The sequence below is a fragment of the Meles meles genome, chromosome 3 (assembly GCF_922984935.1).
Source record: "Meles meles chromosome 3, mMelMel3.1 paternal haplotype, whole genome shotgun sequence".
In the NCBI taxonomy this organism is placed as follows: Eukaryota; Metazoa; Chordata; class Mammalia; order Carnivora; family Mustelidae; genus Meles; species Meles meles.
Window position 1 is genome coordinate 74,377,521 of NC_060068.1, and position 27,294 is coordinate 74,404,814.

At 35.3% G+C, this 27,294-nt stretch overlaps 1 protein-coding gene across 1 annotated transcript in view; it reads left to right on the forward strand.

Moving 5' to 3' along the window:
- EDIL3 (EGF like repeats and discoidin domains 3) overlaps positions 1–27,294 on the forward strand; it is a 423,141-nt gene that overhangs the window by 233,014 nt on the left and 162,833 nt on the right. Inside the window, exon 5 of the mRNA XM_046001012.1 lies at positions 5,775–5,888. Within this exon, the coding sequence (XP_045856968.1) occupies positions 5,775–5,888 (114 nt within the window). The remainder of the gene's footprint in view (positions 1–5,774; positions 5,889–27,294) is intronic.

Sequence of the window (27,294 nt, forward strand, 5' to 3'; positions counted from 1 at the left end):
GCTAGGATGCGGGGATATAGCTGAGCAGAGAATATCATCTTTGTTAGTAAGTGATGAGGGTTAAGTTTCTCTTAGACTTGGGTTTGTTTGTTTGTTTTATGCTATTGTTCTAGGTAAGTGAAGGTTATCAATGTTATAAAAGATTTGTGATATGTTCTGATTAAAGAATTCAGATTTTAGTTTGCTACTTTAAAATTAATTACTAGTGAATTGAGCCCAGAAAGGACTGGGAAATCCTGTAGGTAATTCTCATTATGGCATAATTTAATTTAGTATCTGAGTGGGAGAACAGAACCTCTAGAAATTCATCATAATTTACTAGACTTAAAAGAGAAATTGTAAAACCATAGACTTTAGGTAAGAAAAATAAATAAAAGGTCAAATTTTAAAAGTCAGTCACTCATAGGAGGTTTGGAGAATATTTAATAGCTAATGGGGAGCCCAGGGAAGATGGGTTATTAGGATCATAAATAGAAGGCTCTTGAAAATAGGCTCTGCCGGCTAATTAACAGTCAATAACAATATTGCAGAAGAAAGACAGCCTAAGGGAAAGAAATAAGGAAGTTGAGAAATTATGTCTTTGCAGAGAAAAAAATAAGGGCTTTATCATGGTGTCCTTTTAATATATGAAAACTAGGGTGCTCAGCCTGAAAATTAGTTGTTCCTTCTTGATATTCATGGGTCTGGATGCACTTGGGAGATGAAAAGGAGTTATTTTCATGATTGAATTAAGTTATCTTTGTTTCCACTCAAGAGGAGGTTAGATGAATTTCTATCCCAAGAAAAATTGGATGACCTGCTCTAAACCATGATCAGTACTCAAAACAGTCTAAGCCACATTGACAAATAAATGTAGTTGCACTACTGGGGTCACATGGCAGCTATCTGAGGATTCTGAGTAAACTCGAGGATGAACTGGGACACTGATAGACCAAGAGTGGTACCTTCTGTGTCTCCTACTCTATGTATTACAAATATAAAGCAATTTGAAACTAATTAATTAATTGGTTATTTAGTTAATCATGTAAATTTAAAAGTCTCCAGAGGAGGTCCCAGAGAATTAGTCTCCATAAATCTCCATTTCACCATTTCCTCTCTGGCCAGCTGGTAGAGTCTATAATGAAGAATGGGGTTACTGAATATTAAAATATAATTACCTGAAAAGAAGTGACATGGTTTCTGTGGCAGGAAATTATGCCCAGGGAAGCCATTTTTTGAAGTCTCAAATAAGGAACTAGCAAATATAATTTTGATTTCCAAAAATTCTTTGACAGCCTACCACTCTAAAGTCATATTCATGGGCTTTAGGGCTATAGTTTGTACAGTGATGGGTCTGAAAAGATCCAGGGAAAAAAGACTAGGAGTAACTGAACACTTCTCGGGGTGAAGTTGTGTATCAGGTCATGAGTACTCAGAGTGATCTTATGAATATGTTTTTGTCAATTCCTGGAAGAGGATTCTTACAGTAAAGTTTCCAAAGTGTGTATGGGTTGACATGATTTCTATTAATTAAAACCTAAGCCCAAGAGGGTAGACCACCAATACACCTTTATAAGTCTGTATAAGATAAGCTAAGTGCAACATAATGATAAAGGTACAGAGTCTAAGTTATGCATAGAGTATGAATGAATTTGTATAATTAGTTACAACGGAGCAAAGGGACTGGATATCCACGTGAAGCACCTCTTTCTTTCAAAGAAATGCATGCTGTTGTGACCAATTATCTATTCTCTCATCTCTTCCTCTCCTCTCCTTTCTTCCTTTACCTTGCTTTTTGATTCTGTCACACACACACACACACACACAAAGCATCATGAGTTGATATCTGGAAATCCATGTTCAGCTCTTGACATTGTCCTCAGTCAGACAAGATGGTAGGTCGCAGTTTTGTGCTTTTGGAATGAGGGATCAGAACTCAGCTGGTTGTCTTAATTATAAAATCAATTCTGAATGAGGCTGATTTTTTGAATCATTCTAATGAAGCAGTCATACATATAAAAACCTCAAAAATGACAGCTATTAATATTATAAATGAACTGTAAATATGACCAAATTCAGACATTCCTATTTTGTATAGGGACTGCTATGCCAAATTTTTCTTGGTTCTAGAAGAACATAGTATATGTTTGGAATATGTTTGGAATAGATAAGGACTTTTTTCTGGAAAAGATAATGTCTTGATCTATGACAAAGAGAAATGTATGTGATTTATTACAAAGATGTTTAATTTTCATTTCATTACATTATATTCTGTGAACATTTATATCTAGTCTTTAATTAAACATGATTTATTCAAATTGAGGTCTGTTTCCATTTAGATTGCTTGCAGTGTTAATCACAGTGCAAATAGCCTTCACCGCTAAAAGAACTCTTGCATTAAACTAATACATAAATGCTTCCATGTAATTTGCATATGTTATCTGAGTCTACATGTTCCTAGGTGTGTACATATGCAAAAATATTTTATTTTTTGGCTATGATATTAAAGTACATAGCTCCTTTAATGTAACACTTGTATATTTACAAATATTAAACTTAAGGTAGTTTTTTTTTTTTTAGTTTAAAAGAATCAAAAAATGCACAAGCAATAAAAGGTCATTCTTTATTCAAAATTGAGCATGGATATAAAGCATTTTCTCTTCAGCAAATGCAATTCCAGTTCATTCAACCTTGTGTTAACCTCTGGATAAAGGTGAAACTTGTTTATTTTAGAATCTGATCTACTTAATTATAATTTCCTTTTTAGATGATGGTAGATCTTGCCTCATGATCAAATGGCTAGAAAGTTCAAAGGTTGATTTGTCTCCATTAGATTCACATTCACCTATGTTAAGTAATATTTATTGTGTAAATACTTGGAAGAAGTAAGGAAGCAAAGAACAATAGTGCCTGCATATCCTTACAGACCTATAAAATGACTCTGGATAGTTCTCACATCATTGACTATGAAAGCGCCCTTCTATTAATGTTTTAAAGTAGCAAGAACTGGGTTTGGTTTTCCTCATAATACATGGTTCAGTATTAAAATGAGAAATCACTTAGAACCTATTATCTGAGAATTGAAGTATATATTCGATACTATTAGCATCGAACCTGTGTGGGTTTCTCTGTTCTGCTTTTCTTCATTCATTTCTTAATTCTATCCCAAATATTGCTTTACTACGTCTATCTAAAGTATAAGGGTAGAGAAGATACCCTCCCTTCCGGCTCCAGGTCTTTAGTGCGGAAAAATAACGGACAGTTCCCTCCGCTGGTATTAATGGTCCATTATAAGCTGGTTCCTATCTCCATCCTCTGATTTGGGATCTCAGAACTCCCCTTCCCACTCTGTGCTCCAGACAGACTGGCTAATTGTGTCCCTGAACAAATCATCATAGCATGAATGTTTCTTTTCAAAGTTGTAATTCATTCTGGTTTCCTGTTTGGAAATACACTACCATCTCCATTCTGTCGCTAATCTTAATTAAAGCTTTTCTTCAAGATCAAATTGTATTTCCCTGGGTGGTCCTCAGACATCAATACTCAGTTTCTTCCTTGGAAGTATGAAAGAATAACTTGTTATGTTTAACTTTACAAAATAAGGCAATGCATTCTCTAACATGAAGATTTAACTTCTTATTAGCCATTGACATAGTCTCATCTAAAAAAAAAAAAAAGATTGTAGTCGATATGATGCAGAGAAAGACATAGTAGGCATGTTCCCAAGTAACCAATTATTCTCATTGCCTTACATTCAGCTGACTGTAAAATAAACAGCACAGTGACTTTTGTGCCACTTTCAAAACATAATGAAAATATTTTGCATGTTAATCTAGTGTAAAACAAGACTAAGTGAAATTTTGATTAAGAATAAAAAGAGCTGGGGCGCTTGGGTGGCTCAATGGGTTAAAGCCTCTGCCTTTGGCTCCAGTCATGATCCCAGGGTCCTGGGAATGAGCCCTGCATTGGGCTCTCTGCTCAGCGGAGAGCCTGCTTCCCCCCACCCCTGTGCCTGCCTCTCTGCCTACTTGTGATCTCTGTCAAATAAAGAAAGAAAGAAAGAAAGAAAGAAAGAAAGAAAGAAAGAAAGAAAGAAAGAAAGCAAGCTAATTATTTCATTAGATAATGAATATAAATGGCTCTCTTCTTCCTTCCTTCCTTTCTTCCCTCCCTCCCTCCCTCCTTCCTTCTGGAGAGTTTTAGCTTCAAATATTTGGGAGTTTGTTATATTTGATAGCACACAACTATTTTTAGAGATTATCAGATTCTGATTTTATCCTATTATTTGATGTCATAAAATACTCAAATTACTTAATTCCTCCTGAACATAGTCATGAATTGTCTCTACTTTCAAACTGTGACAGTCAATCAGAAACCAAAAAGGATGGCTTTTTCAAAGAAAGTCATCATCTGCCTAAGGAAATGTAGACCAAACTTTACACTAAACCTAAAATGAGAGGGTGACCAACTCTGATACCAACAGGAGACACTGTTTAGAAGAAGAAATTTAAAAGAAAGGGCAAAATAGAACTTTTGCACTGTTTTGTTCTTATTTGGTCTTGAAGGGGTAATTTAATGATGATGATGCTTTAAGTAGACTTCAGACTACTGTTTTGATACTTTCTAGTGTATCAGAAGGCCCATTATACATCTGAAACTATTTGTTTAGATTGCCTGCACCACTATTTTTAATCTTGTTAAAAATTTTATCAGGAAACATATTTTGGTACCAGTGGTCTCCCAGATAGCATGTGGCATTCATGGAGATTCAAAGAACAGTGCAGGACAGAGGCTGCATTTGTAGGGCTCACAGGTTAACTAGGTGAGAGGGTAAAAGGCAGGGTAAATAGACAATTCCTAAGTAACACTATTCAGGTCTGTAAGGAGCTATGGGAATAAGAGCAGAGAGAGCCTTCAAAAGAAGTAGATGATCGGAAGAGAAAGAGATAGGGAATAGTTGCTTATTACCCATCTCCTTTACTAGCTCCCCCACAACCCAGCATGGTGCTGTGCTTAGAGGGAATGATGTCTATCAGTGATGGATATTTGACTGAATTAGTCATTATTTCTTTTTTCACTTATAATCATATTCATTGTATCTGTTGTCCAAAATTAGCATGGAAATTAGTACAATTTCCTGAATGTTTTATATTTCATATGATTTTGCACGAGGTGTAATAATAGTATATCAAAGGTAAGTCCCTTTAGTCACCCTAATTTTAGAACCCTTGAATGAGATTAGGAAGTGATCATCATTTACATTTATTATACTTCGCTTAATGTAACGAGCTTTAGCTATTAACTCTAATTTGCTTCTCATCGCATTCATCAAAGGCGAACTATTTAGAAACTAAAACATCTCTTGTCAGTTAGAATTTTAATGAATTAAGATGAAATGAGACAGTGTTAATTGGCAGTTGTTGCTGCAGGGGAGGTTTCCAGATCTTGTAAGTGATACCAATTCATCTCTCTATCAGGGTTAATTTGCTTGATTTAATTCTAAAGATACACTGAATATTTCCCCACACTATTCATATTTATTTTCAGGATTGGAGAATGGTTTGCTCCTGTTGGTATTTCATTTGGATTCCCGATTCCATTTGAACTTGATTATTAATCAGTTGTCGATTTTAAGCACTATCTATGATTGAGCACGCACTTACACACTCACAAACGCACAAAAGTTATTGCATTATGTAGATACTGTTTTATTTGAAAGGCCTAAAACCTTCCAATAACTAATCATTTTTTTCACCAATAATTCTCATTCTTTTTGTTCTTTCTGTTTTCCTCAGACATAAATGAATGTGAAGCTCAACCTTGCAAAAATGGTGGCATATGTACAGACCTTGTTGCTAACTATTCCTGTGAGTGCCCAGGTGAATTCATGGGAAGAAATTGTCAATACAGTAAGTATTCACATATGTATATGTTTTTCTTGTTGTTCGCATATCCTCCACGAATTCTAGAATCTGGGTTGAAATCAATATAATTTGCTTCTAGAGTTCATATTTGAAATGTTATGAAACATTTCATATTTGTTCTTGTTAATGCTGTTGATTTACGTATACTCTCCAGGATAGATCTCAGTGCATGCTAGATACAGGAGTGGCTCCCTTGTGTTCTGAAAGGAGGGCAACATTTCTGTAGAGATCCAAATGCATCTCTCTTATGAACCCCATTTTGGCTTTTGAGTATGTGTATGACCTAAATTTCCCCCAGAGTGGCTCCTCTGCTTCAGACAGTAAATTCAAGGCTCTCTAACCTGATAGCCTCTGTCACCAATAAAAGGAGGATTTGTATTGAGCTGGTGTGCACATTAGTAAGAAATTTACACACTGCCTTTTTGGAAGCCTAAGAGAGCAGGGTCTTGTGATGATATATCAAACACTAGGACGGTAATTTGTCTGAAGTAATTTCAGAGAAGCAAAAAGCAACCCTTCTTCCCCAAAAGAAACAAAAACCAGGAGACAGGATTATAGTTGGCGGGACGAAACCAGAATTGGGCACAAATACATGCTAATGAGGACAATAATGATATAGCTTAGTAATTGTTGGACACTTATGGAAACTCCATAGCTCTACTGCTTTGACATATATTATACTATTAGAGCATCACGTTATGCAAATTCAGAAGGAAGATGCAGAAACTGAGACATACAGGCTGTGGTTTGCCCAGGCTCTCATAGTTAGTGAGAGAAGCAGGACTAGAGGGAATGTAGAATCGGGACTTGTGATTTCCAGTTCAGTGTATTTTCCTCTAAATTGAGATATCTCTTCAGATAGAATTGAATGAGATAGACACAAAAACACACTACACCTCCTTTCTCGCTTACACATGTTCAGGAGCACAGATGTGCGTGCACACACACACACACACACACACACTCCCTCCCCCTCCTTTTTAGCCAGAGTAACAACTTTACATGTCACCTTCCTTCTCTTCCTTTCCCTTTGACAAAGTTTATAAATTAAAACAGAGAAAATTACTTAAGGATGGATTTGGATTGTGTATATAAACAAAATGAGGATTTGTGAGTGCTCATTACCCTAATGCTGAAAAACTTCATTAAAATAATAAAATCCTGAATACCAAAGAAATACCTTGGATGTAGGGATGGATTTCTAAGCTTAAAAATAATTGGAAAAGACATTAATTGTGAGTTGACCTAGGAACCTTCAGTCATGGATGAATGGAAGAAAAGGACAGCCTAAGTAAGCAGGTTAATGATACAACCAAAAAGACTAGTGGCCACCCAGTCAACTAACCTAGAGACCTTCCTATAAAGCATTTAACTGACCATGCAGTAAGTTGACTTAACTCAGATTCACTTGACCCTTGGCCCTCCCAGATACAGCTCTTGCATTCTCCTTTTCTTTGGTTTATGGGACTTACAGATGGCTGCCTGCATAGCATTGAAAGTTGTACTAAAAACACCCCAAGGTATCTGTAAATGAACACTTAATTAAAAAGATGAAGACTGGGGCGCCTGGGTGGCTCAGTGGGTTAAAGCCTCTGCCTTCAGCTCAGGTCATGATCTCAGGGTCCTGGGATCGAGCCCCGCGTCGCGCTCTCTGCTTGGCAGGGAGTCTGCTTCCTCCTCTCTCTCTGCCTGCCTCTCTGCCTACTTGTGATCTCTGTCTGTCAAATAAATAAATAAAATCTTTAAAAAAAAAAAAAAGATGAAGACCAAAAAACTAATGTCCATGACTATTTGATTTTCTGGCAGCCTAAACAGACATCGGGTGCCAGAATAAAGTACTTTCCAGACAGTACTAGAACTTTGGCAGAGCTTAAACAATGCCTGGCTACAAACATGACCCATAGGAGGCCTGGCCAGAGGAGCGATAGGAAGATGAGACCTTCCCATTATCTTAAAAGGAGAACTGTATATAGGGGACATGTCATGGGAACCCTGCCTATCAATGAGCGTCACTCTGAGGTGGTCAAGCACTAGATCTCTGAATGTCCTGAACAGGAAGTGATGTCTGAATTGTAGGCACCCTGGGGACAAGAGCCCTAGGTCTTGAAGTTGTGTTGGCCAAGGAGCAACTAGAGAGTCAGTTGCCTACAGGTTGAAATGCTACGTAGGCAGCCATGTGCTGTGAACTAGTTGTTGAAACTGGTGACTAAAGTCTATTCTATCCTTCCATCAGAGATTTTGGTGAGGTCACCACATCTAAAAATACCCTCAGAAAGAAAGAAACTTGATTGATAGTGGAAAAACAAATTGAAATAGACCTTGAACTTTTAATTATCACCAGATTATGTCTAGTATCTTGCTATTATGTTTAATAAATTTCTTTGATTTACTTTTACATTTATATAATCTTTATATTTAAACTCAGACTTCTCTGTGAACATGAAAGCAGTAGTGACTTCCTTAACCCATCATATGTTTTGACATTCTGCCATTCCTCTGTGCATCTCTGGGCCCTAACAAAGAGATCAGAAAGAGTTAGTTAGGATACACTGTAAAATATTTTCTTATTGGGGTATTTGTTTTTACTGTATTGACTTGCAGGAGTTTATAATAATTTAAGGATCTTTAATCTCCTTACTGTTTCGATTTCTGGGGATACGGTTCTGGTTTTTTGTGTGGCTTATTAGGATTGTTAGAAATCCAGAGTAAGAAAGAGCATTCTGCCAGAGTGATGCTATGGTACTACACATTGAGAACTTAAGAGTACTCACTCACTCCAGGGTACACAGATACCATCTGCAGGTTATAGGTGATGCCAGCTCTAAGCTGATTCAGGTTAGGATCTTGGAAATTGACAGCTCATAGATTATAATCAATATACCCAGCTTCCACTCTGAGTAAGATTTATAACCTTTCTTCTGAAGTTTCTGTCATGTCCCACAGGGTTACCCGTGGGTCAGCTTAAGCCTGCAGTTATGGCAGAGAGGCCCATTTGTTTTGGCAGATATTTCAGAAGGAAGAGGAAAGGGAGAATGATGGAGACTTAATGCTGGGTAGGTCAGAGGATACCATATGTCCTTGTGTTCAAATCCAATTTCACCCTAATCTTGCGTGTCTGCACTCGTATTACTTCCCTCCTTCTACTACTTTCTGATATCTACCAATGGGTTAATTAAGTTCTGGTATATTTTAAAATGAAATCAATCTCAATGCCCTCCCAAATAATAAATAATAAGAGATATTACAGAGGAATAGAATTTATTAAAAACATCTATATAAAAGTAATAAACTATAAACACAAGTAATAAACTGGGAGGTATTTATAATAAAGGTGAAAGGAAAATACTTCCTATCCTCAGTTTATTATGTGTTTTAATTCAATAAAATTAAACACAACAGAAGAAAAAAAAACATGAACAGAACTTTCCTACAAAGGAAGTAGTTTGAAATCTATCATATTATAGTTGAGTTGTGTCTTCATCTTTACTCTTTGGTATATTTTCAATTTGTAAGGCTTATAGTACCTTTGTGATCTGAAAAATATAATTATATTTTAAACGTCTATTTGGTGAGAAGGCACTACATATGTGAACAAAAGACTGGACTGACCTTGACTCACTCTGCTTTTTCCTCTGACTCCGTATCTCTACCCCCTCTCGCTTCACAAATGGAAATATAGATAAATGGAAATAGATGAAATGCTAAAGAGGAGCAGAGGCTGGCTGACAAACTTTAGAAAGGATATGGAAAAGAGAAAGGAAGAAACGGGAGCCATCCCAGGAAACACATACATGGACACACACCCACACCCACACACACACCTCACTCCTTCTCTTTCTCTTTCTCTTTCTCTTTCTCTTTCTCTGTCCCTGTCTCTGTCTCTCCAGGGGGGAGGGATTTGTCTTTACTTGTGGGCAGAGAATTTTAAGGTAAAGGAGGTGACCAAAAAAAGTTAATGAAAAGACATAAAAAGTTCCCATGAGACAATTCTACAGAGAGGCCCTTCCTTCCTTCTACATGTGCTGCTTAACTCTGCTGCCAGAGGGAGCCTGTTAAAGCAAAAGTCCACACACATTACCTAGCAGTTCAGAATCTTCCACGGACTTCTGATCTCAAACCAAGTGAATCTTATAGTCCCCCTGTTTCCTGAGGCCAGTCGGACCTGCCTGTGCCTCTGCCCTATTCACTCACCTCTGTGATCACATCTCATGGGACTCTCCCTTTTTTGCGCACTCTTTCAGCCATGCTGGTCTCCTAGCTGTTTCTGGCACATGCCTGGCACACACCTGGCACATCCTTGCCCTACAGCATTCCCATTCCCATCTCCCCTTTTCTGTAATACTCTACTATGATGTTATGAGCACTCCAGTATGTCCTTTGGGTCTTTGCATAAAGGCATCCTCCCAGTGAACCTTTCCTCAGCCTTTCTACCTCCCTACTTCAACACACAAAAACACACCCATCCCCTTCTCTGCTATAGGTTTTCTCCTTAGCATTAATCATTAACATATCATATTTTTACTTTTTATATCTTGTTTAATGACTGTTCCTCCAATGGAGTATATTCTCCACAAGGGAGGTAGTGTACTGTTCTGATCACAGTTGCCAGAAGAGAACTAGCAAACAATGGGCGCTCAAGAGACATTTGCTAAGTGAATGAATGAATGAGCCTAGCATTCTGGGTTAAGTGTAGAAATGGTATCTGATTTCTCAGTGTCCTCAATTACCATCAAGTTATTTTTTACCTGACTTCCCATTTTTTAAGTAGTATGCCAAAGATGCTTTTGCCAGTGTAATGAAATATAATTTGGTATATTAATTGGTACTCTGTAAATCATACTGCAAGTTGAAATTTTTTTGACTTTGATAAAATCTTTTACAACTCTGCTTTGCAATAGGGTTATGCAGATAGATTTTAAATAAGAGAAGTAAACAAAGACTCTGTTCCTCTATTTAGGCCACTTCTGCATCCAGATGTCTTGATAATTTAACTTAGATCATTATTTATTTCTTCTCCATTTCAAATATCAGGTAGACACATATGAATGCTGTGATCTAACTACCACTGTAAGACTTGAAAATATAAAAGTGGTAATTTTGGGTATAACTCTTTGAGTGGTGTTGACACTGATCTTGATGTCTCTTTACATACCATCATAAAGATTTGCTTTTTTCAGATTTTTAACCTTTCTCTTGCCTTTCCCTCATTTTTGCATGCCCTTCAATTTTAAGCAGTTTATTAAGATTACCTTTGCAATGTGGGTGGTGGGCATTAAGGAGGACACGTGATGTGATGAGCACTAGGTTTTATATGCAAGTGGTGAATTATTGAACTGTACACCGGAAACTAATGATGTACTGTATGTTAGCTAATTGAATTAAAAAAACAAGACTACCTTTGCCAGTGCAATTAAGTGAAACATTTTTTTAATATTAGTGAGATACTACATATTTAAAACTTGAATGTATTTTTAAATTTTCAGTCCAACAGTTAAAAAAGATGTTTAAGATAGTAATTTGATATACTATTTAAAAATCTATGTGAATTCTTTCTCATAATGTATGTCTTTAATTAATATAGCTATTATGCATTTTTTACTTTATAAGGAAGAAATTTATACTTAACCCTATTGATTATAACGTGATGTCCAGTTATGAAGTAATAATTGTTATTTTCCAGATCAATCACCAATCAAACATATTCAGTAAATGTAATATTTCAAATGTTAATGACAAAAGTTTTTAATACTGGGCAAAAATCTGCCTACAGTTTTTTCAGTAATTATTTGCTAATTATATTTGTAGGTAGGCTAAGGCAATAATACTTCTGATTTAAATATTTCAGTTTAGATTTCCAGGTATTGTTCATACAGCTTATCACTTACTTTGGCAGATCTCATTTATTTCTAGCTTTATTTTTCATTTATCTATTATGGGGAATTTAATTTTGATTATTTGTAATTTTAATTGAAGTTACATTTGAATGATATGTGAAAATCATATAGACGTGCTCAGACTATTTATTACAGTATTACAGCAATTCTCCTAATTATAAAGTCCTAATTTATATTTCCTTATTGTTTTTAAATGATATAAGCTCAAGCTTGATCGGCCATTTTCATACACAGCTTGAAAGGAAATGATGATGAACTGGAATAGAAACCTATTCTCATAAGAAAAGATATGCTTTGCTGTGTATGTTTAACAGAACGTGATGTTTAATCTAAAGTAAGTGCAATGGAAATTGATAGCACTTTAGTTAACTAATCTAAAAATAACTAGGATTGTTTTCATTGATTGGACTATGTGGCCCACAATAGCCATATACATTTCCCTGCAGGGTGTTTAAATGAGACATGATTAAATTTCAGAAATGGCACTCAAATTCATTTTCATCACTGATACTATTTCTGGAAATTAAGATAGTTACCAAGGGATCTCTTATAATGCAACGTCCCCAAACTATTATGCCAAGAAGTATTAAGAGTTGGATGGTTTCAGAGAGTTTTATTAAAAATTAAAACTAAAATCTCCAACTGAGGATGAAGTGATGTTTCTTGAGTGTCATAATTATCCAGTTTTTTAAAAACTAAGCTTTATAATCCAGGTAATCCTATAGCCCTACCTTAAGAATTCTACCTTTAAAGTGATAAGGACAAGAGATGATGATACATGTGAACATATTTTTAAAAATATAAATTAATGTTTCCATATCTTCATTTTTTGAGCAGAGGTAACTCTTTAAGCCTTTGTTACAAATGAGCTAGTGTGTATAAATATAGGAACACATACAGCATACACTTTATAAATGTACATGTGTATCTTTCCTTTTGATAGCAATGCTGCCAAGTACATTTGTATAAGTACAAGCTTATGCAGTGGAAATTGTTAAAACACTGTATAGATAACTGAATTATGTGATATTTACTTTTATACGCTCAACACTTAATTATTGCTTTTGTAAATAACTGAACACTCTATCACCAACTGCCATATGATAATGTTGATTTTAATTTAGACTTTTAACTTACTGTATGCCAAGACTGTCCTAAGTACTTTAAATATTGATTTATTTAACGCTCTTAACACTCTTCGCAGTGGGTTCTGTTTATCGCTAGCTCCATTTTCCAGAGAAAACTGAGCAGACTCGGTAAATAATTTGCCTAAGTCAACATGGCAAGTAAACTGCCAGGCCTGGCCTTCCCTCCCAGCACTGCAGCTGCAAGAGCCTGCACTTACTTCTAAGCATAAGTGTGATGGGGCCTGCTCCTTGCAGGATGAAAGGAGCACTGTTCGCTACGCTGTATGCTGTAAGAACATTTGTACTTGAGGAGTGGCCTTGGCGAGTGTTGGAAGAGTAAGAGGAAAGAGCACAGGCTTTTCATTCAGATAGAACTGGGACATAAACTCTGGATTTTCCTCTTTGTAACTAATGCCTGGATAAATTTGTTGCCCTTTCTGGACTTCAGATTTCTCATCCATCAGTGGAATTAATATAACCATTTGGTTTATATAAATAGGTAGATCAAAATTAATAGCGTTTATACAGTACCTAGTGAAATTGTAGGTCAGTAAATGTTGTAAATAAACAAATAATTGCATTAATAAATAAAAGGACACAAGGATTTTAAGTTATTTGAAAAGCCAATGCCAGTGATCCCATCTTTTCTTTTGTTAGAATTTTGTGCGATTTTAATTTTTTGTACTCAAACAACTAACCTATCTTTAGTGACTATGTACTTGAGAACAACTTGTGTAGAAGCCAGCTACAATGTCTTGCATACCATGTTTTAGTAGTACATTAATTTAGGAAAAACTTGGCATTAATATAATTTTAATAAAAAAAATTAATCCAACCAAACCATTATAGGAAATAGGGGTTGCTTTGATTTTTAAAAAAATGACATCATCACATACATCAGAGCCTCAAACACCTAATTTCATTTCTTTTTTTATTTTTGATGTAGTGTTCAGTGATTCATGAGTCGTGTATAACACCCAGTGCTCATCACATCACATGCCCTCCCTAATGTCCATCAGCCACTTACCCCATCCTCCCACCCCTTCCCCTCCAGCAACCCTCAGTTTGTTTCCCAGTTTATCTATGTTTTCATGTTTGTAATTATGGTAAGCTAACACTGCTGTTTGATCAAGTATTTTAGTGAACTATAAAAAGAAACTAATGGTGGAGTAACAAATTCCAGTATTTTTTTACTCTAAATAGATGATCAAAGATTATAGTTTTATGCCATATAACACTAAATTCCTACTCTGTTATGTCCAGGCATGACATAGATCCAAAAGAAAATATAAACAAATTCTGATACAAAATAAAGAATATTAAAAATAAGAGGTATCTATCAGGAAGTAAAAATGAGAATTAATACACATATAAATTTAGTAAGAAGATTACAGAGTACATTATTATAATATAGTAAATGTATTCATTCAATCATGTGATCCAGTAAACTAGCCACAAGTATTTATTGATTTTTTTTTTCTTAACGTGTGTACAGGTTTTGAGAACATATATGAATGAAATCATTCATTCACCAAATTACACCCAACAGTAGCCACCCATCAGAGCTGGGGCAAAATGGTAATTAAAATAAATTCAGTTCCTATTCTCATGGAGTATATATATAGATTAGTGAGAGAGAAAAAACAAGAATTATATATCTAATTATAAAGCATGATAAGTGCTATGAATGCAAAGAAAAGGGAGCCATTACAGGGTGGCTGTTCTGTTTTAGGGTTTAAGGAAATGACATTTGAGCTGACACCAGAAGAATGTATAGCAGGTACCAAATGGAGGGTGATGGAGAGGGGAATTTTAGAAGAAAGATGACGTGCACAGGATACCCTTTGTCCTTTAGAATCTTAATATTTAGAGGATACTTTCAATTGCTCTGTTATCATCATATGATGAGATTTTTAGGATGATCAGTTACCTTTTAGGCCCGGACAGTGTGGGGTCAATACCAGATAATGGCAAACAACATATACATATTAAAAATCCATTTCATGAGCTGTCGTTTTGTGCAACCATAAGGGATTTTTAAAGCAGCAAACTAGACTAACTTTTGTAAATATAGCAAGAAATCATGAAAAAAAAAAACAAAAGAATTTCCTAAATTAATGTACTACAAAAAAAAATCATTAACTCAATCCTAGTTTTATTGCAGATTAAAAAAATCTGCTGTTTTAGAAATTTGAAATGTCTGGCATGCTTTAGCAATGATTTTTGTCTTTTAAGGCGTCACCTGACATAAATTTCAGACTACTTTCCTTGAAATACATAAAATTAGGAATTAATCCAGAAATCTAATAGGACAGAAAAAGGACAGTTTGCCTCAAGCTGTCACCTTTTGCAAACATAATAAAAAATTAAGAAACCAACTATGGATGGATAAAAAGGTTTATATTCAGGATTAATTATATAATGTTAAATCTAAGATATATAATATTTAAAGTCTAGCCTTAAATGTATAGAGATATAAATGGGAACAACCATAACTATAAATACTCGAGTATAAATAATTATTTGAACCTAATTTTTCACAGTCTTTTTAAAAAGACGTGACAATAAGTTTTAAAACAGAACAGAACAGAATACTGTGCAAGTGTATCAATAACCCTCAAGGAAAGAAATGATTCCAGCATTACTGCAGGATGAAGTCTTTGCAACAATAAACGCAAAAAATTGACTCAATGACAAAACCAAATTGGATTTTCTGTGTCTGACATGCAAGTTCCATCTTCAGTCAGATGCCTCTGGGTATATTTTCCCAAATGTTGCCCAACAGTTTTGTACAGACATATCACTTTGAAAGTTTACCTTTTGTACCTTAAAGTGATGATCTAATAAAGGAACGCTTGAAAATAAATATCTGCAAAATGCTCAAATAGACCCCCTGGGACTTGTTAAATTCCTCAAACAAATTCAATCAGATGCTCATTACCTGACAGTTTTGTACTTGATTACGAATAATTACTGAAACATCCAGGAAGATCTTCTTGATTTTCCAATTATATGAACATTCCCATTATGCACTAAACTGCATATGTCCAGGGGTTAATGGTTAGTCTGGCATTTATACTCCAGCATAAGCTCATTCTAATATTTCCTAATTCAAAGATGAAGTTTGCAGAAATCAGGGGTGTTTGGGAGCAGGACAACTTGATTTCATCCTCATAAAATTTAAAATTGTACAATTGAAAAATATTACACTTTTCTCATACTGAAAATGTCAATCTTTTCAACCTCACTGTTCCTCTCCTTTAAAAAAAAAATTGAAAAAAGAAAAGATAAAAGGAAGAACCCAAATAAAGTATATACAATATAGAAAAAACAAAAACCTGGGTGCCTAGATGATTCAGGTGACCCAGTGGTTTAAGCATGTGCTTTCATCTCAGGTCATGATCCCAGGGTTCTGGGATTGAGCCCCATGTCTCTATGGCTCCCTGCTCAGTGGTTAGTCTCTGCTTCTCCCTCTCTCTCTATTCCTCTCCTGCTCATACTTGCTCTGTCCCTCTCTCTTTCTAAAACAAAAATTCTTAAAAGAAAAAAGTCTATAAGGAAACCACTAGAAAGAACTCATCTGATGAATTTATACTTTGGACATAGTTAAACCCCAAACGTCATTTGTAGGCTAGTCATTATCCTCTAAACATGTTAACGTGGCATTATGTGGTACTTAGGTAAAATTTGGGGTTTGAATTATCAAAGTGACTATGAAATGGTTATTTCATAATGGAGAAATTTGAGACACAAACTACAATGGCCTCTCCTTTTTTTTTTTTTTTAAGCGTAGTTCTTTTTTTTTAATATTTGACAGAGAGAAATCACAACTAGGTAGAGAGGCAGGCAGAGAGAGAGGAGGAAGCAGGCTCCCCACGGAGCAGAGAGCCCGATGTGGGGCTCGATCTCAGGACCCTGGGATCATGACCTGAGCTGAAGGCAGAGGAATGGCCTCTCCCTTTATCACATTCACCAAAGAGCAGTAATAAATGCTTTTCTCAAATAGGAGAAAGGCAAGAATATAGGTGATTTCAGATCTTTTGCCAAATGTGGACAATTTTCCATGATTTCCTGAAATCCCAAGGGTTTCAAATAGTTGCAATAAAATTTTACTGGCAAGAATGGAGCTAACATGGGCAGATATACCAACAACTGGCATGACCCTAGCCACAGTTTTCAAGCAAATCAGAGACTTGAAAAGTGATGGCTTCCAGCAGCATATAAGACAAAGAGTCACATACATGTTTTGAGTTTTATCTTCAAAGCTACCTTCTTCAGCTGAAGGCTGGGAACACAACAGATCCCTTTCCTGCATAAGGCATACTGAATTGCAAGCACAATTGGCACATTCTGGTAAGCTAGTTATTAAACTGCAGATTAAGATTCAGATTTAGGGATTCGATGAGAATGGTGAAGTGGTAAGATTGAAGGGAGATTGTTAAAGATAGAATTTAAGGCAGGTAATGAAATAAAAGCAAAATCAGAAAAATGGAAAGAGAAGAAAAACGTGAGAGAGCAAGGAAAAGAATGTTTCCAAAAATAAAAGCTGGTCAAGGAAATGGATGCTTAAGGAAAGACTTTTTTAATTTGGAGCCTCAAGCCATTAATGACCCTTAAGTAATTATAGTTGGTGGTAGAAGAGAATGCCGTATTGCAGCTCTTCCAGATTGAGCAGGTGTTGAATGAGAAGTAATAGCCACAGACACTCCTCCCAGGTTATGGTGCACTCTACTTTGAGCATATCTTAAACCCCAAAGAGCCATTAAGGTGACCAAGGACCTAAAAATAAATTTCATAATAGTTACCTTAATAGCTTTATCTGGTCAATAATACACATTCTTTTTAGAGCTCTAAAGGGAATGGACACATAAAGTATCCAACTTAAAAATAAATTGAACTTGAGGAATATGGTTCTATAAAAAGAAGTAGAGCCAGAGCAAAGTCAGTAAATCCAATACTAAAATTCAAGGAAAACAGGAGCAGGGACAGAAAATAAACTCTTCTGACAAGAAAAATGGATAGAACTATAGTTATATAAGGAAGCCTATAAATACTCAGCACTATTATCTAACTACAAAATACCAAGAAATTAACTGCAGCTCTTAGCTCCAAGAAACCCAAGGATATTTGTGGTGGTTTGTTCAAAATAAAATTCCCTTTATATTTTCTCTGGTACACCCCGGCAGACACACAATTTTTTAAACATCCATAAAACGACTCTTTGGTATATAAATATTGCTTCATATCCTTTTGGCAGTAACTTGATAATACCGTTTCCCATCCCATTAGAATTTTCGTAGACTCTACTATTATGAATAGTTTTCAGTTTAACAGAACATGAGCACGTTCCAGCAGGGATTAATGTAAGGATGTTCTTGGTCCCACCGTCCGAGATGCTTCATGCAGCTTTTAACCAAGGGCACAGAACCGTCAAAGAATGAATGGATAGAGTTCAAGCTGTCTGCATCCTTTGATAAGAAATAAAAATGGCTACCTGCAATGTAGAATTTCCATTAATTATGTTGATGGAAAAATGTTGGCAACAACAGATCGTAATATTAAGAGTACCAACAACTTTTTCACTGATAGAAATCACAGATACTTTTATACCATAGTCTACTTGTTGCACATATTTGAAAAAAAATACATTTTTATTAATACAAAACTATAGTAGACTTCCCAATAACTTGGTTATTTAATGTGTTAATAGATAAGCACATATATTACTATATCATCCATTGTTCAATAGTTTGGTAGTTACATTGTATTTCTCTGTATTTCATTTTATACACTAAACAGAAGTGTTCTGAAGAGAGCCTCTAGTCTTCACCAGACTGATAAAAGGGTCCAGAGCATAAAAAAATGTTCAGAAACCTGAGTTAATGGCTTATTGGTTTCAAAAGGTACTACTTTCCTCCTGTATAATATGGCTAAAGCTTTTGGAAATAAAAGCTACTAATAAGACATTTTCATTGAATGTCTATTTCTGGCCTTGTGCTGAGTTTTGATCTCTCGTTCCATGTGTAAAAAAAAGTAAATAAAACAGCAGAACACTATTAAGCCATATTTCTGTCATTGTGTTTACAGGGTTTTATTAGCAGTGGTGTTTTTTACATCCCAAAATAAGTTTACTTATTTATAAAGTAGATACACAATTTCAGTATTAATGCATGCATTATAAAATATGCACAAACATATTTTAAAGCATGTGCAAAGATAAATAAATAATATGCTTTTACATGTACATCTTACTGTATACCATTTCATATGGCACAAGAAAGCCCGTTTTGCTCTAAAATAGCAAAATTTAGAGAAAGCAGTATCATGAGATGTATTTCATTATTTTTAATCCTTAGATTAACACTGAGAAAAGCAACTTACAGATCATACCAATACTAGATTCCAATGGCTGTGCAAACTGAGAACAAAACCAGTGAAACAAATAGACCCACGGAGTATGAGCCTACAGTTGCCCTCCCAGAGTCATCACACTTAGTGTCCAAACCTATACTTTTATACACATGGTTTTATGGAATCAGCTAGCAAATTTCCTTCCCTAATGCCAATCAGATGTTCCTTTTTTATCCAAATATATATGTAGTGTTACATTAGTTTCAAGTGGACAATATGCTGATTCAACAATTCTGTGTGTTGCCCAGTGCTCATCCAAGTAAGTGTGTTCATAATCACCTTTATCTATTTTGCCCATCCCCCCTTAGCAACTGCCAGTTTGGTTTTTTGTATATCTTTGTCCATTTATTTTGTTCTCAAATTCCACATATGAATGAAATCACATGGTATTTGTCTTTCTCTGATTTATTTCACTTAGCATTTTACCTTCTAGGTCCATCCATGCTGTTTCAAATGACAAAAATCTCATTCTTGTTTATCGCTGAGTAATCTACTGTGTGTGTGTGTGTGTGTGTGTGTGTGTGTGTGTGTGTGTACACCATACCTTCTGTATCCATCCATCAGTGGACAGTTAGGTCGCTTCCATATCTTAGCTATTGTAAATAATGCCAAAATAAACATAGAGGTACACGTAGCATGTATCTTTTCAAATTAGTGTTTTCATTTTCTTTGGGTGAATACCTAGTAGTGGAGTTACTAGATTATGTGATAATTCTAGATTTAATTTTTTGAGAAACTTCAATACCGTTTTCCACAGTGGCTATACCAGTTGGCATCCCAACATTGCCCAAGGGTTCCTTTTTCTCTGCATCCTCCCCAACATTTGGTTCTTCTTGTCTTTTTTATTTTAGCGAATCTGAGAGTTGTAAAGTGATATCTCATTGTGATTTTAATTTGCATTTTTCTGACGATTGTGTTGTTGAGCATCTTTTCATGTGTTGGTTGGCTATCCGTATATCTTCTTTGGAAAGCTATTCACATCCTCTGCCCATTTTGGTGGATTATTTTGTTTGGTGTTGAGTTGTACAAGTTCTTTATATATTTTGGATATTAACCCTATTGAATTATATCATTTGCAAATATCTTTTATTCAGTAATTTGTGTTATCGTTTTGTTGATGGTTTCCTTCACTGTGAAGGAGTTATTGGTGTAATCCAATGGTTTAAGTTTGGTTTTGTTTCCTTTGCTGGAGGAGGCATATCTAGAAAAATGTTTCATGGGTTGATGTCAAAGAAATTGCTGCCTATGTTTTCTTCTAGGAAATTTATGGTTTCAGGTCTTACATTTAGGTCTTGAACGTATTTTGAGCTTATATTTGTGTATGGTATAAAAAAGTGGTCCAATTTCATTCTTTTACATGTAACTGTCTAGTTTTCCCAACAGCATTTGTTAAAGAACATTGTTCCTCATTGTATATTCTTCCCTCCTTTATAGTAGATTAATTGACAATAGAAAAGTGGGTTTATTTCTGGACTCTGTTCTGTTCCACTGATCTATGTATCAGTACCATATTGTTTTAATTACTACAGCTTTGTAGTATATGTTGAAATCTGGGATTGAGATACCTTTAGCTTTGTTCTTTTTCAATGGCTATTCAGGGTCTTTTGTGATTCTGCTCAAATTTTAGTTCTAGTTCTGTGAAAAATGTTGGTATTTTGACAGGGAGTGCATTAAATTCATAGAGTGCTTTGGGTAGTTGGGTAGTAGATATTTTAACAATACTAATTCTTTTAGCCATTGAATACATCTTTCCATTTGTTTGTGTCATCTTCCATTTCTTTCAAAAATGTTTGTAGTTCTTTTGCTTAAATACAGATCTTTCACCAACTTAGTTAAGCTCATTCCAATGTATTTTATTATTTTTGGTACAACTATAAGTGAAATGGGATTGTTTTCTTAATTTCTCTTTCTGCTACTGCATTATTAGTGTATAGCAGTGTTGAGTTTTTATTGAACCCATTCTTGCTTCTTACCAGCAGTGGAGATTTAGAAATTCTGTAACCCTATGATATATTCTAAGTTACTTAGGACACTAAACTGTTCTTAAAAGACAAGGAAAAAGAGAGAAACTAAAAAATATCCCTCTAGGAGTTAATGTCTGAAGTTGAGCACATTCACGTTGCCTTTTACCAGGGCCTTTTCAATTTCCGTAAGATCAGTTATTATCTATGTAACAGTTTATAATCAGCTTAGTTGCTTGTGTTGCCAATGCCATATACATAGTTGCTTTAGAAGAATGTCACTCTAGTGTATGAGTTAAGGAAAAAGTGCTAGTCGTGCAGAATCATAGCATCATATAGAAAGTAAATGGGGATTACTCATTAGCTGGGGGGAGGAGGATAATGAGTATTAAGTCAATATCACTATTAACTTAGTGATATTTTCACTAGTGTGAAACATCCATTTCAAAGCATCAGAATATTGTAACTTAACAATTAAGACTATCTTTGAATTTAGTTCTTAAGTCAGAATATACTCACATGCAGTGTAAACTTTCTAGTCTCCTACAATTCTAACATTTATTTGATCTTGTTTTAAGGAGGAAAGTTTGCACCGATCTTTGAGTGCTAGACTGGAATAAAAAATGGAAATGACTGATCATCTAATCACCTTGATTTTTTGCAGGATGAGTGTGCAATAACATGCTAGATGCTAAGAAAACTATCAAAATATGTAACACGGTGATTGATATTAAGACATTTGAAATTTGAAATATAGCTCTGATGTGCTTTCCCTGGCTTTTTGATTACAAAACAATACAAAACAACCCCCCCCCTCAAATAAAACAGACCCACTGGATTTACCTCATTAAAGGTACCTCATTTATTCAAGATACGTGTGAGCCAAAATTATAAAGAAGGCTTGTATATTCCTTGGGCTTCTTGCTTTCTCATTCTCTCTTTATGCCTGTTTCCAGATCTCTCATAGCATTTTTCTTTTCCCTATGTTTTTACTCTGTTTTCTTCTTTGCATGAATGATAAATTTCAACTTACCTAGTATTCCTCAGTTATAACAATATTTTTACTTGAGGTAGGTTTTTTTAATGAATAATAAGCAGTGCAATGGATTGTACATGAAAAGGTTACTTACAGCACAAAAAAGTAATCAGCTTATAATTGTGCCTGAGAAGAAAAGCCATTCATTTAGTATATCTTAACTCTTCTTCCCTGCATAGCAAAATACCAGCTTTTTATACACATTTAACCTTTTGAGTAGTTAGGTGGATTTCATCATCGGAATTTAGGTGAGTTCATTGATTATAAGGAACACTACAGAAGTCCCCACAGAGCCCTTAACTGCATTCTTCTGGTGTTTGTTATAATTGTAAAAAGTAAAACAATTTTTTCATGTACTAGGGGGTAATGGCACTGCTAGAGTGCGAATATTTCAAAGTAGTATATAAAACTCTGCCCAATTAAGTGGACAAACCAGTAATAGGAAAAAGTTCATTTTTCCCAGTCTTATATTAAGTCCTTCAAGTTTTGTATTCAAATATGAGGGGCGCCTGGGTGGCTCTGTGGGTTAAAGCCTCTGCCTTCGGCTCAGGTCATGATCCCAGGGTCCTGGGATCAAGCCCCACATCGGGCTCCCCGCTCGGTGGGGAGCCTGCTTCCTCCTCTGTCTCTGCCTGCCTCTCTGCCTCCTTGTCTGTCAAATAAGTAAATAAAATCTTTTAAAAAAAAAACTGTTCAAATATGACCTGGAAGAAGTAATTTTGTAGCACCGCCTTAACTGTACCAACTATAGAACTGCCTAGTTGTAGTTCTTTTGGTAATATCACAAATACAGGAATAAGGAGTTGTTTAAAAAAAAAAAAAGCTGAAAAGATAAACTTTAAGAGAAAGCAAACAGAAATCATATACGTTTCCTCATTTCTTCAGTTCTAAAATACACACGTTTTTATTTAAACTTATAACATCTCTGAAATTGGGATACATCTTAAAATCATTGGTATGTTACTGGTACATAATAATGGTACACACTAGTAAAAATAATGGATTTTTTGTCTCACTGAATTCTATTAAATTAATAGTAACATAGAAATTTAGGTAACATGACCATTCAAAAAATTTACTACTAGCAGGCATTTATAATTTAAGCCAAGCAATCCAAGTAATGATTTTTAAATCCAGAGAATACAAATATGGGTTAATGCAAAAGCAAGTGATGCGTGAATTCAGATTGTCCAATCATATTTCCATAGTGAGTAGAATTTTACCATTATTTATGCAAGGCCATATGTATAGAAGCCAAAGTATCTGCCAACAGATTACCCTACCCAAATGTGGAGATGTGTTTAGAATAATATAAAATAAATGAGATCATTATACAGGATCTCTCTCTCTCTCTCTCACACACACACACACACACACACACACATACAAACACAGACATACTACCTTAACTAGAAAATACTTGTAATTCAGTTACCTTCTTCTAGGCACAATTACCTTTCAAGTTGTTTCTAATGAGTATCTCTGTGTGCTTAGCAATAGGTGATACCGTCCCATAGTCCACTTGGAAAACTATTGACATTTCACTTGTTTTGAATGACCCTTCCTTATTGCTTAGACATTTTTTATGTAATTGTAAAAGTGATATAAATAGATAGATAAAAGAATACTTGGAAAATATAGAATTACTGTTTTAATTTCTTTTTCTTATGAAATTGAGTCCATTTAAACCCATCACAGGTAGCGTACTGTCAAAGGCTACACATATAATATTTACTTATTGTTACTGTATTCTTTCTGGCCTGTGTCTTCCATGTGTCTTGTTAGTCAAATCCCTTTTCAGACCTAAAGTCCTTCAAGAATAGATATTGTTTCTCCAGTGTATTTCCTTTCCTTGTTCCTGAAATACCTTTGTGGATAAATCTGGCATTTGACAAACCTGAGAAGCTGAGTGTCTGACATTTCTTCGAGTTTTCTGTTTGTTTGTTGTTTGTCTGCTTTATTTATTTAAGTAAATCTCTACATCCAATGTGGGGCTCAAACTCATGACCTCTAGGTTAAGAGCCACAAACTCCTCCAACTGAGTCAATCAGGGGCCCCTTCTTTGAGTTTTTAATAAGAATTTGAGGGAGAGACCATAGATGTCCTCATCTGTTTTGATTACAAAAAAAATGAGGAGATTATCAATTATTTAAGCATAATGAGCAGACCACTAGACACATTTAATCCAAATTTAAACTGAGTTTTAAAAAAAGAAAAATATTAGAAAAATTCCTAGGATTGGTCTTACACCTTTTAACAGCCTGTAAGTAAAATAGAGTGACTATTTTGCACTCTAGTCACAGCTCTTCTGCTCTCAAGAATATAATCATACATACAGTTTTTGAAATTCCAGGAACTGGCTAGCCAAGTAAATTGTCTACAAGGCTGCTTTTATTACTGGTTGAAATGAAATTTTTTTCAGTCTTCCATCTTAATCAGAGGGTATTGATAAAAGTTACAACCTGCAAATATCATGTTTCACTTAATAATTAATGTTATTAATTAGTTATGCTCACTAGAAATGGGAGTTAAAACTGAATTTTAAAATGACTGCGAGGTGCGTGGAGTAAATATGATTGATTTATTTTCCTCGTGTTTACTTTTTAATTTGTTAGCACAGACAATGAATCTTGGCTCTATATTAAAGTGAATAGGACAGAAAAGAGAAAATCTGGGGAAATTCAAGTTTATGAGCATATGAATGTTTAATCAGTGTTTGCTTATTTGTTCTAAAGATTATTGTGCACCTAAAATACAAAGCTATTGGAAACCAAAGTTAATATCCACTACAGAAATAATTCTGGGTTAGGACCCAAGTTTCTTGATAGAGTAATGATAAAAATTTTGGAAATTATACACAAACATTTACCTTTGTATCGTAAGTTAGACAAGGATACTTACCCAGATGCTAATTTCATGTTGGAAGATGTCAGTATTGAAAGCAATTCCTTCTACAGTTTATCCTGAGGCATTTGTTAAGTGGAGAAGAATGTCCTGTGCTATAATTGGCTTTCTTATAAGTGCAAATATAAAAGCTGTTCCTATATTGCAGCAAGAAAATAAATACTGAGAGAGAGAGGAAAAATAAAGCTGTGGAAGTCCCTGAGGTAGGCAGTTTGCCCTAGTCCTCTACTGTGGATAAAGTTTTAAAATGATGCTAACTTTAAATTAGTTTCTACTAAGCTACTCTTAGTTGTATAATCACTTTGAACCTTAAAAGTCCAAGGCATGAATATAATGCGTCTGCCTTGGATAAAGAAGCTCAACATTTGCTATTTGTTTTGCTATTTGATATTGATATCAATATTTGTTAAATGTCAAATGAGTAACAACAGTCTGTGTTGAACCTTCAGTCCACAAGTCAATGGCAGAAACGATGACGAGGAACACGGAGTGAGCTAGGTCACTACTGTGTATCTTTCTAAACATGATGGCCAGGTTCTGTGCTCATCATTTTTCATCACTTCTCCACACTGCTTAAGGCATATGCAGCAAACAGAATGTCCCAGCACACGGAGTTTATCATGACCCTTTGGTAAGAGATGCATCTGAGACCAAATCCTGGCTCTTTGACTTTAGGGGAGTTATTTACCCTCTCTGAGCCTCAGTTGCCTCATTTAAAATTCAAAGTGAAACTACTATTCATTGGCTTAGTTTGAGGTTGCAATGCCTGACACATTTTTCTTTGCAATACATATATGCAGGGTTCATTTTTACTCTTCAGTAATATCTGTGAGAGAAAAGAAAGATGTATACCTTTGGAAGGCGAACAGAAAAAAACGGAATGTTCATCCAGAAGGAATGCAATGTTTAAATAGTACTTCTTTCGGTTGATAGAATATTGGAAGTGGAAAACTGGTAACATGAGCTTGAAGTAATAATGAATAAAATACAGCAAGTGTTTGCATTGCTGGATAGAGAATCACTCTCTCTGTTATCATGAGTGTCAGATGAAGTAATCAAATAATGTTTTCCAGTATCTCTTACTAGCAGGCAATAGTGGAAGGTGCGGGCAATATACAGTCCAACAGACAGGACCGAATAACCCTTGTCCTAGAAGAATTTCCAACCTAATTTGAAAGAACGATTAATAAATTCATTAAATGCATGGAAACATATTATTAAATGCAAAGTTCTATCTGTGATACAGTCTTTTTAGAACTCTGAATTGGCACAGTTAATTCAGCTTGAGGGAAGGCTGAGACAGGAAAGAAAATGACGGGGATATGAGCTGCAAAAATATTTCCTATGCTGCCATATAAGTAAAACCCAGACCAAGATAAGTTTCAAGTACCCAGGAGGATGGCTTTTACTTTTTGAGCAATGTGGATCCTCTGAAAGAAAATATAATCTGAAGAGTGAAACGGTCAGGTTTTCAGAAAGTTTATTCAGAATGCAATGTGTAAGATTAGTGAGGGGGGACTCCATCCGGTAGAAGGCAGACTATGGGCAATGGGCCACAAGCTTTGGCAGTACTCTGAATGAGACAAGAAAAGCAAGTAGGAGAATTGCTTAAGCAATGAAATTAGCCACAGGATTTAATAGCCAATATAATGAGTAACATTTAAACATGTATTTACAGTTCGATTTTAACATATCAATTTGTGTTGTTTTGAAGTGTTTTCCAGACAGAAACTTCTGAAACACCTGCTAGTCTTGTCACTTCTCACTCTCTGTAACCGTAAGACAGACGATAATGAAGCCAGAAAGTTGGAGGGTTAGACCCAGACCCTCAAGGGCTGCTCAGCACCCAGGGTGTAGAAACTGGGGTCATGCCATCTTTCTAATCTAATACCTCCTTTGGACTCCAGCACAGTGTCTTTCTGAGTCATTAAGACAGCTTGATGTACTTGGGAGACTGCAGGCCCGTCTCCTCTTTCTCTGTCACTTGCTGGCACGTACTGAGTGAGGACTCACTAACAGTCTTAAGGCTAAAATTCAGACCCCTGAGGAATACAGTTG